The sequence below is a fragment of the Epargyreus clarus genome, unplaced genomic scaffold, assembly GCF_041222505.1.
Source record: "Epargyreus clarus isolate Ecla_fem2 unplaced genomic scaffold, WU_Ecla_fem_2.2 ptg000019l, whole genome shotgun sequence".
Classification (NCBI taxonomy): Eukaryota; Metazoa; Arthropoda; class Insecta; order Lepidoptera; family Hesperiidae; genus Epargyreus; species Epargyreus clarus.
This window is the reverse complement of record NW_027332227.1, coordinates 2,630,422-2,643,749: the sequence shown is the minus strand read 5'-3', so window position 1 is coordinate 2,643,749 and position 13,328 is coordinate 2,630,422. Positions and strand designations below refer to the sequence as shown.

General features: G+C 36.9%; 1 protein-coding gene across 1 annotated transcript in view; it reads left to right on the top strand.

Annotated features, from left to right (window-relative positions):
* Positions 1-11,392, top strand: part of tok (tolloid-like protein 1 tolkin) — a 111,865-nt gene extending 100,473 nt beyond the window's left edge. The window contains exons 15-20 of the mRNA XM_073083377.1: positions 59-187; positions 680-906; positions 8,653-8,767; positions 8,956-9,136; positions 9,384-9,634; positions 10,065-11,392. Coding sequence (XP_072939478.1) covers positions 59-187; positions 680-906; positions 8,653-8,767; positions 8,956-9,136; positions 9,384-9,634; positions 10,065-10,286 — 1,125 coding nt within the window. The 3' untranslated portion in view covers positions 10,287-11,392. The remainder of the gene's footprint in view (positions 1-58; positions 188-679; positions 907-8,652; positions 8,768-8,955; positions 9,137-9,383; positions 9,635-10,064) is intronic.
* The last annotated feature ends 1,936 nt before the right edge of the window (positions 11,393-13,328 follow it).

Here is a 13,328-nt window from a genome sequence, read left to right as displayed (position 1 = left end):
ATATTTCGCAGATACCAACCAATAAGGCAATGATTAAAGTAAATTATTCTAATTTCAGGAATGCGAATACGACAGTGTGACGGTACATTCGAAGTTAGGAACGGACATCTTAAGACGTCACGGAGTATTTTGCGGTTCAATTTTACCGCAACCGGTCACATCCGATGGATCTGTATTACGAGTGCAGGTAACATTACTATTTATACAATTACCCTTATATGAAAGATTTATTGTCTCTATTAATATTCTAATCCAATTTGACGTCAAGATTGAAAAACATTAATCACAATACGTCATTTGATATAGTTTTTATTATAATTATTTATAATAACTTTATTTACTAATTTATTATAACTTTAACAACATTTTGACTGTGATATGTAACAACCAGTTATGGTGGGAATGTTATTAATAACATGTTAGTAATAACATTCCAACCATAACTTGTTGTTTTGATAACATTTGGACCATAATTAATCCACGTCGAAAAATTGGATATATCGATTTGGCCCTTATCAACAAATCCATAATTATATATTTATTATTATTTTTTTTTTTATTTAAAAGTTTTCAACAAAGATATTTAAGATTTTGAAAAATATCAAGCACATCATATTCAAATTTAGTTCTTTTCAGTATTTGAACGGTCATCATAATAAACCAACTTTGTTTACTTCAGTTCACATCCGACACCTCAGTCCACCACTCGGGCTTCGCGGCGCTGTACTACATCGACGTGGACGAGTGCGCGGACAACAACGGCGGCTGCCAGCACGAGTGCCGCAACACGCTCGGCGGCTACGAGTGCGCCTGCCACAGCGGCTTCACGCTGCACCCCAACAAGCACGACTGCAAGGAGGGCGGCTGTAAACATGACATCACGCACCCTCACGGGACTATATTCAGGTTAGTTAACGCCTTTTTTATTTAGTTCATTGTTTAAAAACCCTTTCTAGATTTCGCACCACACAAATATTATAATCAGTCATGGGTGTCTTGGAACACAAAGACGAGTAACCAAATCACAGAATCCAGAACAAAAATCTGAATTATTTTTCTGCTCGGCCGACAAGTCTGAAAATCTCGGCGTATACAAACTTATTTTTCCAATCCAGTTCTCCACGCGCGATGACCCAATCGGGCTCTGGCCTAGAGGAGTATTCGCTCCTCCCACAATATCTGGTGTTTACAACGGTATGCGACCACACATACTGTCATCCTTCCTGGGGTCGACTGATTGGTGATACCGTAGCCTTATTCGGGTCCATAGATTAGTAAAGATACTTCGCTGCCTCGAAATTGAGTGAAGCCACAAGTGGCTTATTAGTAAGTTCTTTTTTTAAATTCTTGACAAACAAAAACATTTTTAGAGAAAATTTACGAATAAATAACTAATACTGCGTAATTTACATAATATATAAATAATTATTTCAAATATTTTAGGGACATTTTAGCACGGAGACGTGGCAAAACTTTTTTACGCAACTATTTCAATTCTTTCGTAATCTTTACTTATCTATGTTCGGGTCCTGGAACTACAGAGGCACGGTGTATACAACCTAATATCTTACTGCATCGCAACGCGAGTTGTCAATTTTAATCGCAAATATGTTTTGATAAATTTAATGCCATCAAAAACACTGCTTGTAAAAAAATCCAAGCCTCGCCATTCAGCTCTTCCACCGTAAAAAGCCGTAAGATCCATGGAATCCAAGTCGGTTGGTTCATACAGACTCTACTTAAGAGACCTTCTGTCTTAAGGTATTATCTCACTATCTAACCTAACAACATCTCATGGGACCATATCAATATTAAAAATATTTTATGTTTCAAATAAATAGATTGGATTTGGCAATCGTACTAAACGAACTAATTTAATTTAATATACATATACTTGTGATATACATTGTTTTTTTTATAATATAGAGGAAGCAGACTAAGCTGGAACGCCTCGGAAAAGTATATTTTCCTTACCGCACTCTTGAAACTAGAACATAGCAGCGCTTAAGACGCAAAAATTGATCTAGCGGTGGTGCTGCTGGAAGCGGTGATACAACAAACAGTTCACATTGTGTTTTAATCGCATCATATCGCAGCACACGAGTAACATTACTTCGATTGCCAAGTCCAATCTATTTATTTGAAACATAAAATATTTTTAATATTGATATGGTCCCATGAGATGTTGTTAGGTTAGATAGTGAGATAATACCTTAAGACAGAAGGTCTCTTAAGTAGAGTCTGTATGAACCAACCGACTTGGATTCCATGGATCTTACGGCTTTTTACGGTGGAAGAGCTGAATGGCGAGGCTTGGATTTTTTTACAAGCAGTGTTTTTGATGGCATCTCATTCCTTTTTGTAGGTATGCCTACTTTTTTTCCTTTCCGGGACCTTCTATTACTTGAATGTCAACAACAGATTTTTTTAAAGCCCCCTCACTGTCTTACGAGAATGAGCGTTCTTTTTTGAAGGTGATATTTGTAGTTATTGTAAGAATTATTATTTGAAGAGTATATTAATAAAACATATTTTCCGCTAGACCGCGTTTTTATTCATTTCTATTTTAATCTTGAGTCACCGAACAATATCATTTTATACACAACCAGTAATATAGATTACAATTTATATTAAAAAGGTTCTTACAATACGCCCCCTTTATCTATATTACCCACCTATAACAAAACTCTACATAAATATTACCAAACATAACTCTTTCGTGGAACTGGCTAAATAGTTGAATCTCCCCACTAAACTCTGACATGGTAGACTACTGTTACTATCTGAGTTACCTTTTGTTTATTTCAAATCAAACTCCATTGAAGTTGATACGGACTTACAAACGGACATACCAAAGGCTTTCAATAATTTTAAAATACATTGTTTTTGGTCTCAAATAATCACTCAGTCATCTATAAGCATGCTATCACGCGGCGGTCCAACAATAATTCAAGTTTGATTTTATTTTAGCACAAATTACGATCAGGCCTACACTCAGGCCGTTACAGGACCACTCTCTGAAATTAAATCACATGTTAAAAAGTTGTAAAATTCAGTTTATTTCCTCTCTCTAACATGATAACGCCTATTACTATCATTACTTATATCAACAGATTCACGTTCCATTACTTCAGACTCGCTTACATCCGTCATAGCATTAGTCACATTACTTACTTTACTTGTATCTGTAACCGCAGGCACACATACACCTATATCACCTGTAACACCCGCATCAGTCATGCACTCTTTTCATTCATCACCACTTTCATTCGAACATGACAATAAATTAAATCGAAAAAGTTAATATTTTGACAACTGGAATTACTCCCGTTATCCTCAGGAAAAAATCGTCTAAAAACTTAACAACTCGACTGATTGTGATTTCACGTGTCTTCGTATTAAATAATCGATATCTTCTTATGAATATCCGACAAAAATCATTGGTTTTGACTTTGCATCCAATTTTCGTCTTTTCTGTTTGGTATAAGAGTATACGCTGCACATCCAAATAAGCATAAATAGGTAACATCTACTCGTTTCCCAGACCATTTTTGTAGTGACACGCAGTCTTTCACTGCCTTCGTCGGACTCCGGTTTTTGATATAAATCACAGTATTTAACGCTCTTGCTCAAATTCGCTGCAATTTATAATAGACTTCTCGATTTTTCGATAATAGTTCTGTTAGCTCTTTCAACCATACCATTCTGTTTGGTGGTATATACTATATATCGCCTTCTGATGTAGAATTTCATTTGTTGACAAAAAAATATCGTAAGCTCTATTACAAAACTTCGTTCCACCATCTGATCTCATACACTTGTTCGACTTGCTAGTTGCCTTTTCAACGCGAACTTTATATTTTTTAAATTTCGTAAAGTCTCACTCTTATGTTTGAGAAAATTAACATGTGTCATTCGAGTATATTCGTCGATAAATAATAACATGTACCTTGAACCGTTGAATGAAGTAGCTTCCATGGGACCACATAAACCTGTATGTACGATCTCCAGTATATCGTTCGCTCCCGTTCAAAGTTTTGGAAATGGTTTCTTACTAGTCGACATATCCGTCGTAATGTTCACATCATCAAGACGAGTCACAATATTCTTTAAAATTCGCATATATTCCGGATTAGTACGGGCTAGTCTTCTATGCCAATATTTATTTGACATTGTCAAATTACATATCGGTGATTTGACAAATTGTTTAAAATGTATATCATGTACGTTGTGGCCAGTTGCGATGATATTATCCATAGAGTTACTAATAGTGCAACCGTTTTTCAGGAAATTAACAGTAAATCCTTTTTCAGTAAGTTTACTCACCAATAACGAAATCATACTTAAATTATTAATCTGTATTTGTCTTGTGAATTCAACCTGTAGTTATTTTTAAAATTATTATTTGCAAAGTATATTAATAATACATATTTTCAGCTAGACCATATTTTTCACCGAACAATATCATCTTATACAGGGTGAATTTTTCAAATAGGCCTTGAGAGCCAAATCCGAAACTATGAGGATTAGCGAAAAGTGCTGAAAGTGGTTACGAGGCCAATTTTGATAAAAACTATAACTGCCTCATTAGTTTTTTAAATATCTTTTTCCTTAGCCGGGAATCGAACGAGTTCAGTTTTAAAAAAATACACCCTCTATATTATTCCACTATAAATGATAGTGTCGCTTATAAGGATAAAATTCTGTAAAGTAATGTTATGTGACAAATTAAAGTAAAAGGAAAATTTTGAAGAAAATACATATTTTTTCATACCTTGGCATACTAATCCTTAAGGATTATACATAACATATGACTTATGTATAATTCTTTAGGACTATACATAAGTCATAACATTGAAGAATTTGTTGGTTAATCAACTAATTCTTCGATGTTATGGCCATGACTTACGGCTTAGTATGAGAAAGTAATAGGTTGGCAACTAAGTTCCCGCCGAGGATTTATTTTTTAATAAAAATAGATAACTGATTAATTAGTAAATTCTTATTTTTTGTTGTTTACAACTTCTTAATAACGTTGAATATGATTTTCAATATCTCTTTGTTAAGTAAACACTCGGATTTTACTCGAAAAAGTCATTCTCGCAAATTGTCAACTTTACATCTGTATGTAAACTCCGCATACGCATAGCAAGTTACAAACGCATAGCAAGTTACAAATCTATTATAATGGTCCTAAAAATAACCTTAACTAAGTCGAACGTAAATATATAAATTCTTGGAGAACAAAACGTCCGCTTTCGAATGATTTAAAACATAAGGCCAAGATATTGTTAATATGCGAAATGTTTAAATTAATGAATGGCGGAAACTTAACTGCCAAATTATTATGAAAAAAATTGAATTTTCTTAAAAATGAGGCTTTTCCTTTACTTTGTCATTTATCATTTCTTTCAAGAATTTGATCCTTATAAGCAACACTATGAGGTAGTGAAATAATAAAGAGGGTGTATTTTTTTTTTCAAATATTACGTAAGTTGAAAACATGCTTTTTTGTTTGTGTAGATATTGGTTTGTCTTTAATGCTGTTTGGTAGGTTTACGTCTAAAACGGATAGGGCAAAAGGAATTGTGTAATTACGGTAATCCGTTTAAAAGTTATTAAGGATTTTACATTGTGAACTTTGTAAAATTTTATAATTATGTATGCTTATTTTCATACAGACATTTACTTAAGCGCAACAAGGGCGAAATTTGCCTAAACATTTGTTTCCTTGGAAACAAACTTATTATTATTTTATAATACTGTGACAGTTGCTTTCCCTCACGACAGTTATTGTATTTTGTGTATGTTACCGTTAGATTGCAGAATACGTTAGCATACACATTAACTAGTTAGTCTCAAGATTAGCTAGAAGATAATAATATGCAGATTAACTATGTAGTAAAATTCGAAACATCTTTTCAGACTTGTTCTTAGGGCTAAAACATATGCCTTTTTACGACATAACGACGTATCGTGATACATAGCGACATCATGCCGCAAAGCGATATTGTTTCTTGAAAATATGCAATGTTTGTCGTAACATGACACGACGACGCATCATGGCATGCACGAAACGACGTCAAGGGGTGAAAATTGATACAATCTTCGTTTTGTACTTTAGGTAATGGGCAAGCTAATCTGCGTTTTAACTGATTAGGCACATTAGCCGCAACATATAGTTTTATTCTCATGACATTTGTCAAAAATTCGGAATGTTTTTGATATTATATTACTTTTTAGGGTTCCGTACCTAAAGGGTAAAAGCGGAACCTATTACTAAGCTGTCCGTTTGTCTGTCTGACATAGAGCTCTATTTCTGGAGCCTTAATAGATAGAAACTTAATTTTTTTACGGAATATGTATAATGATGGCCACTTTAACAACAAGTACTAAAAATAAAAAGAAAAACTTTCAAACAAAGGATAGTTTTTTTTTTTCTTTATGAGGAGGAAATCTTCAAAAGGTACCCGATGACGTGAAAGTGACGCGGGGTTATGTGGGACTTTTACCGCACTAAAACCCCCCGGTGGCCGTCCTCAATGTTTGTTGGAGAACTCCGGGATCTCCGACGAAACGCAACCGAAGTCCTCCAAGCGCGATGCCCCGATCGAGCTCTGCCCTGGGGGAGCAGTTTCGCTCCTCCCAAACTATCCGGTGTTCACGACGGTATGCGACCACACATACCGCCGTCCTTCCCGGGGACACTTATAGGACGGTTCGAGCTCCCACTCTTGCCACGCCCAACTCCGGAAGCCCCCTTTTAGTCGCCTCTTACGACCGGCAGGGGATATCGTAGCCCTATTTTAGTCCAGGAACTACAGGGACAAACATATAAGGACCTGCTATTTTTTGGCGTTTTTCACTTTATCTATTGAACCGTAATAGATGTTACAGTTGACATTTTCACAATGCATTCTATGGCTGCTATAATATCAATTAGTAAATATAAAAAACACATGTTTTTTTGGTACGGAACCCTCAGTGTACGAGTTCGATTTGCACTTCACCCATTATTTGTATTGAAGTTAAATTGAAGTTGGAATTGAAAACTTCTTTTGTCTCGAGAATAAAAACAATTGACGTCGCCAATAATAGTAGGGGAGCCCAAGAGGGGATTTCGAGAGTGACTCGAACGGGGCAGATTAAGATATGGGAGATACCTTACTTCCTATAGAGTATCTTAAACCATCCATTTGGGGGGGAGGGTTCGCACGGGGAAAATATCGTGAAATCTATAGTAGCTTAATTACATGCTGAAAACAATAAATTTATAACAATCTGACGATTTGAGGATGGCGTTAGGGAGTAATAAGGTTGCAAGAAAATCGTTACCTGGCAATGACGTTTTCGTCTTTATTAGTAGTATATCGATGTTACCTGGACATACTTGAGTGCGGTATTTTTTTTTAATATAAAGGAAATAATGCTAGAAAACGGGTAACATCATAATCTTACCACACGTTGATGTAGTGAAAAAACAGTCATTTAAAAAGAGAATATGTACATACACTATCTGATAGCGTCACTTATTAGCATGAATCCCTGGAAAGTACTGGTGTATAACAAGCTAAAGGAAAAGGCAAATTTTATGGAAAATACATTTTTTTTTTCAAATCGTCGGTATAAAAAGACCCCTCCACTAAATCGTCAGATGAAGGGTTATGAGAAGTAAAACATCAGCTGGAATTTCCTGTATAATAATCTTACGCCCTCGAGTGTGTCAAGATAACGATTTTTTTTTGCATTTTCGTAGAGTCACTGACAGTCTTTCGAATCGAACCGTCAGTCTTTCGAATGGGCAACTCATCTGGGGTAACTTAATATCCCCTTTTGAAAATCGAATGCACTGGTGTAATTTTTTTTCTCCATTTTTACCTCTCGTATGGCTGCAAACCAGCAGATAAACATATTTCTGCTGCGCCTTGAGTATGTCCGTCTGACTCATTTTTTTACATCTTTCGAATCCTCTAGAAGCTATTCCCACCGTGAATCGAAAAATATCATACAAACTTTTCTTCAATCACTAAAGTGTATTCTATACAATCGTATAGGTCCAAACGACGCTCGAGTTTCTACCCATTTAGCATCATGGGCTCCCCTACTACTCGTACATTTCGCGGACAGGAACACAGATTCATTAACTGCAAATATAACTTTGTAATCCTATATACTTATATAGGATACAAAGTTATTTTATGTAGTTGGTGTATCTAGATAACCGAACAGAAATTGCAAAATATTAGAGTTTTTCCGTGAGTTATATACTAAACACTAATTGTATTCTCAATCTTAACCTTCTATGTCTGCTAGAAGTGCCTTAACATTTTGATGATCGGTCAGTCAGTGAGTGACAAAATTACGAACTTTGACTACTTGTAATTCCTAAACTACTGGTTCAAATTAAATGAAATTGGTAATACACCGTGTCTATACAATGCTTGCTTGGCTCCTGAAAAATCAGGCTTCTAGCTCCATATGCAACGAAGTTACAGGGGGTCAAAAATGGGCCGAATTGCTTCGAGAAAAGAATGCTACGGCCGTGCCGCTATTTTTGGCTTTGGCTCGACTTGGCGGAGGCACTGCCGTGCCTCCAGATACATTTTATATTTAACCAAGAAAGCTTCTACAATTTTAACCTTTTTCTTCTAGCCCCAACTATCCAGACACGTATCCGTCCAGAAAAGACTGTGTTTGGCAATTTTCCACCACTCCCGGACATCGTATCAAATTAATATTCAATGTGTTCGAACTGGAACCTCATCAGGTAAACAAAAAAAACTTGTATAATGTATCTATTTGCGCGACATTGTATGTTCTATTATATTAAAGTTATAGTTTGCTAGTCAGTCTAGTCACACGTCGTCCGATGTCTATTATTGAACATTATTGCACAAAAACGTTCATGAAAAAATTATAGCTGATAATATTGCTATAAATATATATTTTTTTCAGGAGTGTACATATGACCACGTATCGATCTATGATGGATCATCAGCCGATGAAAAGACTCTGGGCAGGTTTTGTGGGAGCAAGTTGCCACATCCAGTGGTGGCCTCGCAGAACCAGATGTACGTGGTCTTCAAGTCTGATGCGTCCGTGCAGAGGAAGGGTTTCTTGGCTACTTATTCTACTGGTAAGTCTTTAGTATCATCTTCATTTATTCATTGCATGATCGACTGATCTTGGTTCAGATTATAGTGTATCAAGTTGACTTCCCAATTTTCCCAATCACTATATAGCTCTGACATGTCCTACTTAGAAGAGCATGATAAGATGAAGACCTTCTGCATTAGTTCTCAAAGAAATATAACATTCCCAAATTCCAAGAAATCATAAACCAATCATTTACAATCTATATTTGTACGTATTCTCATTTTCAGCATGCGGAGGGTACCTCGCAGCCACAGAATCAGTCAAGCACCTTTACTCCCACGCGCGTTACGGTCATGATTCCTACGAGTCCCGAGCTAACTGTGATTGGAGCATCGTGGCCCCTGTCGGCCAGTTTGTCAGGCTCACCTTCCTGACCTTCGACCTGGAACCTGAAGCTAACTGCGGATATGATTACGTGCAAGTGTTTGGAGGAGTTGAAGGCAGTGCGGGAGATTACGGCAGTTTTTGTGGGACCAAGGTAAAGAATATTTTTTATGGATTGACCACAATGAGAAAGAGAGAGAAGATAAGGCTTACAAAAGAAGTGTTGCTATTAGTTCATTCCTGTTCTTGATAAAGATAATTTTATTTTCCATTAGTCTATTAGTAATGAGCGTGTACTGATTGTGACTAATCTATTATGTTAAACAATGTTGGGCGCGGTTGGGAGTTTCATGGTTGATCATTCGTGAGTAACCATCCTCTGCCATCATAAATTGGCATTAGATTTATGAAGTGAAATAGATTATAGTTATATGATGAACTTAGTCATTACTGGCATGAAGCGTTTATACGATTTATTGTTATATAGGACTTCTATAGGTACAAGTTTTATTTTATTCAGGTTAGGTTAGGTTAATAATTCTATGAACACTGCCCATGCTTTAACTCAATATTCTTCCAAACAGGTACCTCCAGAAATAATATCAACTACCGAAGCGTTGCTCGTGAAGTTCCGCACAGACGATTCCATCGTGTTCAAGGGTTTCTCAGCGTCATACCAGACAGTGAAGCCAGAGGTGTGGAGCGGCGAGGACTCGGAGGAGGAGGAGGACGAGCGCATGCCGCCGCTGGTGGTGGGCCGGCGCGGGCTGCGCGCGCCGCTGCGCTTCGTGCGCCGCCCCACGTGACGCCGGCACAGACCGCCCAGACCGAGACTGACTCATGCGTAATGACTGGTGGCGTTTAGCGACGCAACTGACTAGTGACTTGTGACAGACTAGTGACTTGTGACTTGCAACAGACTGATGACTTGTAACTAGTGCGCAACTGATTAGGGACATACTGACTTGTGACTTGCAACTGACTAGTGACTAGCAAGTGACTGGTGACGTGTAGTGACGCAACTGACTTGTGACTTGCAACAGACTGATGACTTGTAACTAGTGCGCAATTGATTAGGGACATACTGACTTGTGACTTGCAACTGACTAGTGACTAGCAATTGACTGGTGACGTGTAGTGACGCAACTGACTTGTGACTTGAAACAGACTGATGACTTGTATAGTCCGCCTAAGACTGCTAGTCCGCTCTGAATATAGAATTGAATGGCGTCTCCATAGCAAATTGTATGACTACACCTGCTCGCAACTACTTCAGAGCGGACTAGCAGTTTGGCACGGACTATAACTAGTGACGCAACTGATTATTGATATGTGTAATGACTGGTGACTTATAGTGACGCAACTGACTACTGACTTGCGACTGACTAGTGACTCGGAGGAGGAGGACGAGCGCATGCCGCCGTAACTGACTAGTGACTTGTGACAGGCTAGTGACTTGCGACTGACTAATGAGTTGCAACAGACTGGTGACTTGTAACTAGTGACGCAACTGATTAGTGACATACTGACTTGCAATAGACTGGTGGCTTGTGATGATGCAACTGATTAGTGACTTGCAATTGATTTGTGTCTTACAAGAGACGAGTAAGTTGCGACTGACTGGTGAGTTACAAGAGACTAATGACTTGCAATTGACTGGTAACTTGCAAGTAGTGACATACTGACTTGTAATTTGTAATTGACTAGTGACTTGCAACTGACTGGCGCCATACAACTTACTTGTGACTCGCAATTGTAGAGTGTATTGTAAATAACTAGTGACGTAACTGATTAGTAACATATTGCCCTGTGACTTGTAACTAGCGACATACTGACTTGTGAGATGTAAGAGAATCGTAAGTTGCAACTGACTGTGACTAATGACGCAACTGATTAGTGACATATTATACGTGTGACTTGCAAGGAACGAGTCAGTAGCATCAGACTGGTGACTTGAAACTAGTGGCACGCAACTGATTAGTAAAATACTGATTTGTGACTTGCAAGAGACTAGTGATTTACATCTGACTAGTGACTAACATCTGACACTTGACTTATAAATGTGTAATTACTTGCGTCTGGCTTACGAATTGCAACTAGTGACGTAGAATTGACTTGTGACTTGCAACTAACTAGTGATTTGTAACTGACTAATAACGACTAGTGATATACAACTAGTACTTACAATAGACTAACTTATAAATGACTGGTGACTTGTAACTGACTGGTTACTTGCAACTGACCGATGACTTGCAACTAACTGGTAACATGACTGACTGGTGACTGCAACTGACAAGAAATCAGCTCCAAGAAATGTCCGAAGTTAATTATTTACGTAACAAATGGAAGTCAGGTCTCATGTCTTACTCGGAAAAATAACAATTATCGCGCCATTGTAACACTGTTTTTACCCGACTGCCAAGGAAGGGTTATGTTTTTCGCGCGTATCTTGTATGTTTGTCTTTCTTTATTTGATCCGATCTAACAAACGGCTGGATGAATTTCAACAGTTAAGATGTCATTATATTTGTCTCAATGACCCGAGTGTCCTTAGATAGGTGTCAGTAAAAAAAAAACAAAATGGTGGATTTTTGGCGCGAAATAGTAACACATTTAAAAAAAAAAGTTAACCGAACCTATCGAGTAGGATATCAAATGAAAGGAAATTAAACGGCGATTATAAAAACATATTTGTATATATATAAAACAGTAAGGTGACTGACTGACTGACTAACTAAATGACTTTTTCATTTTTCAGAAATCAACGTACAGCCTAAACCAAGGACCTTACACTTCTGAAATTTTGAACATAGGTTCTCTATATAACGTGAATAAGTACTAAGAAAGGCCTTTTGGAAATTCTACCCTAAAGAGGGTAAAATAGGGTAAAACAGTTTTTTTGAAATCCTTTAATTTTGAAGCAACTACTATAAAAAATTGTATTTGGCTTTCTGGATAGGAACAAGGAGGCACTTATTTATTGCCCTCCGAAAAATCAACCCCGTAGAGGGTAAAATAAGGGCTTAAAGTTCATTTGAACATTCTTCAATTTTGAAGCAAACACTATGAAATTTTGCATCAGGCTTGTTAGATAAAAATAATGAAATTCTACCTCTAAGGAGGTAAAATAATGACCGAAACTTTGATTTACTGAAGTTATATATTTTATAGACCGTAAATGGTGTTTTTTTTCGCGAAATACGAATAGTAACACGTTTTAAAAAAAGTTAACCAAACCTATCGAGTACGGTGTCAAAATACAGGAAATTAAGAGGAGATTACACATATGTTATATAATGTATCTTATATATACAATTCTCGTGTTAGTTACCGTACTCCTCTTAAACGGCTTCACCGATTTTCACCTAATTTTATATACATATTCAGTAGGTCTGAGAATCGGCCACTATCTATATTTTTTTACCCCTAAGTGATAAGGGTTGTTCACCATTAACATTTTTTTATTTATTTGGCAACACAACGTTTGCCGGGTCAGATAGTACTATATGTACTCGTATTTACACATCAAGATGACTGTCTGACTAAATGAGTGAGTTGCTGTACCAGAGATAGACGCGAAGGGAAACCGCTGAACTAAAGCGTGCTGGAATTTTACACATTTTTTAGGTTCTTTATTATATAGCGTAAATGAGCACTACGAGGATAAAATAGGATAATATTGTTCGAACATCTTTTGTTTTTGAAGCAGACACCTACTATGAAACTTTGTATGTGGCTTTCTGGATAAAAATAACGAAATGCCTATTTCACTGCTTTTGGAAATTCTACCTGCCTTTTTGGTGCAGTCGGGTTTTTGATTTTTTTAATTAATTACTTGTTTAGTCCTT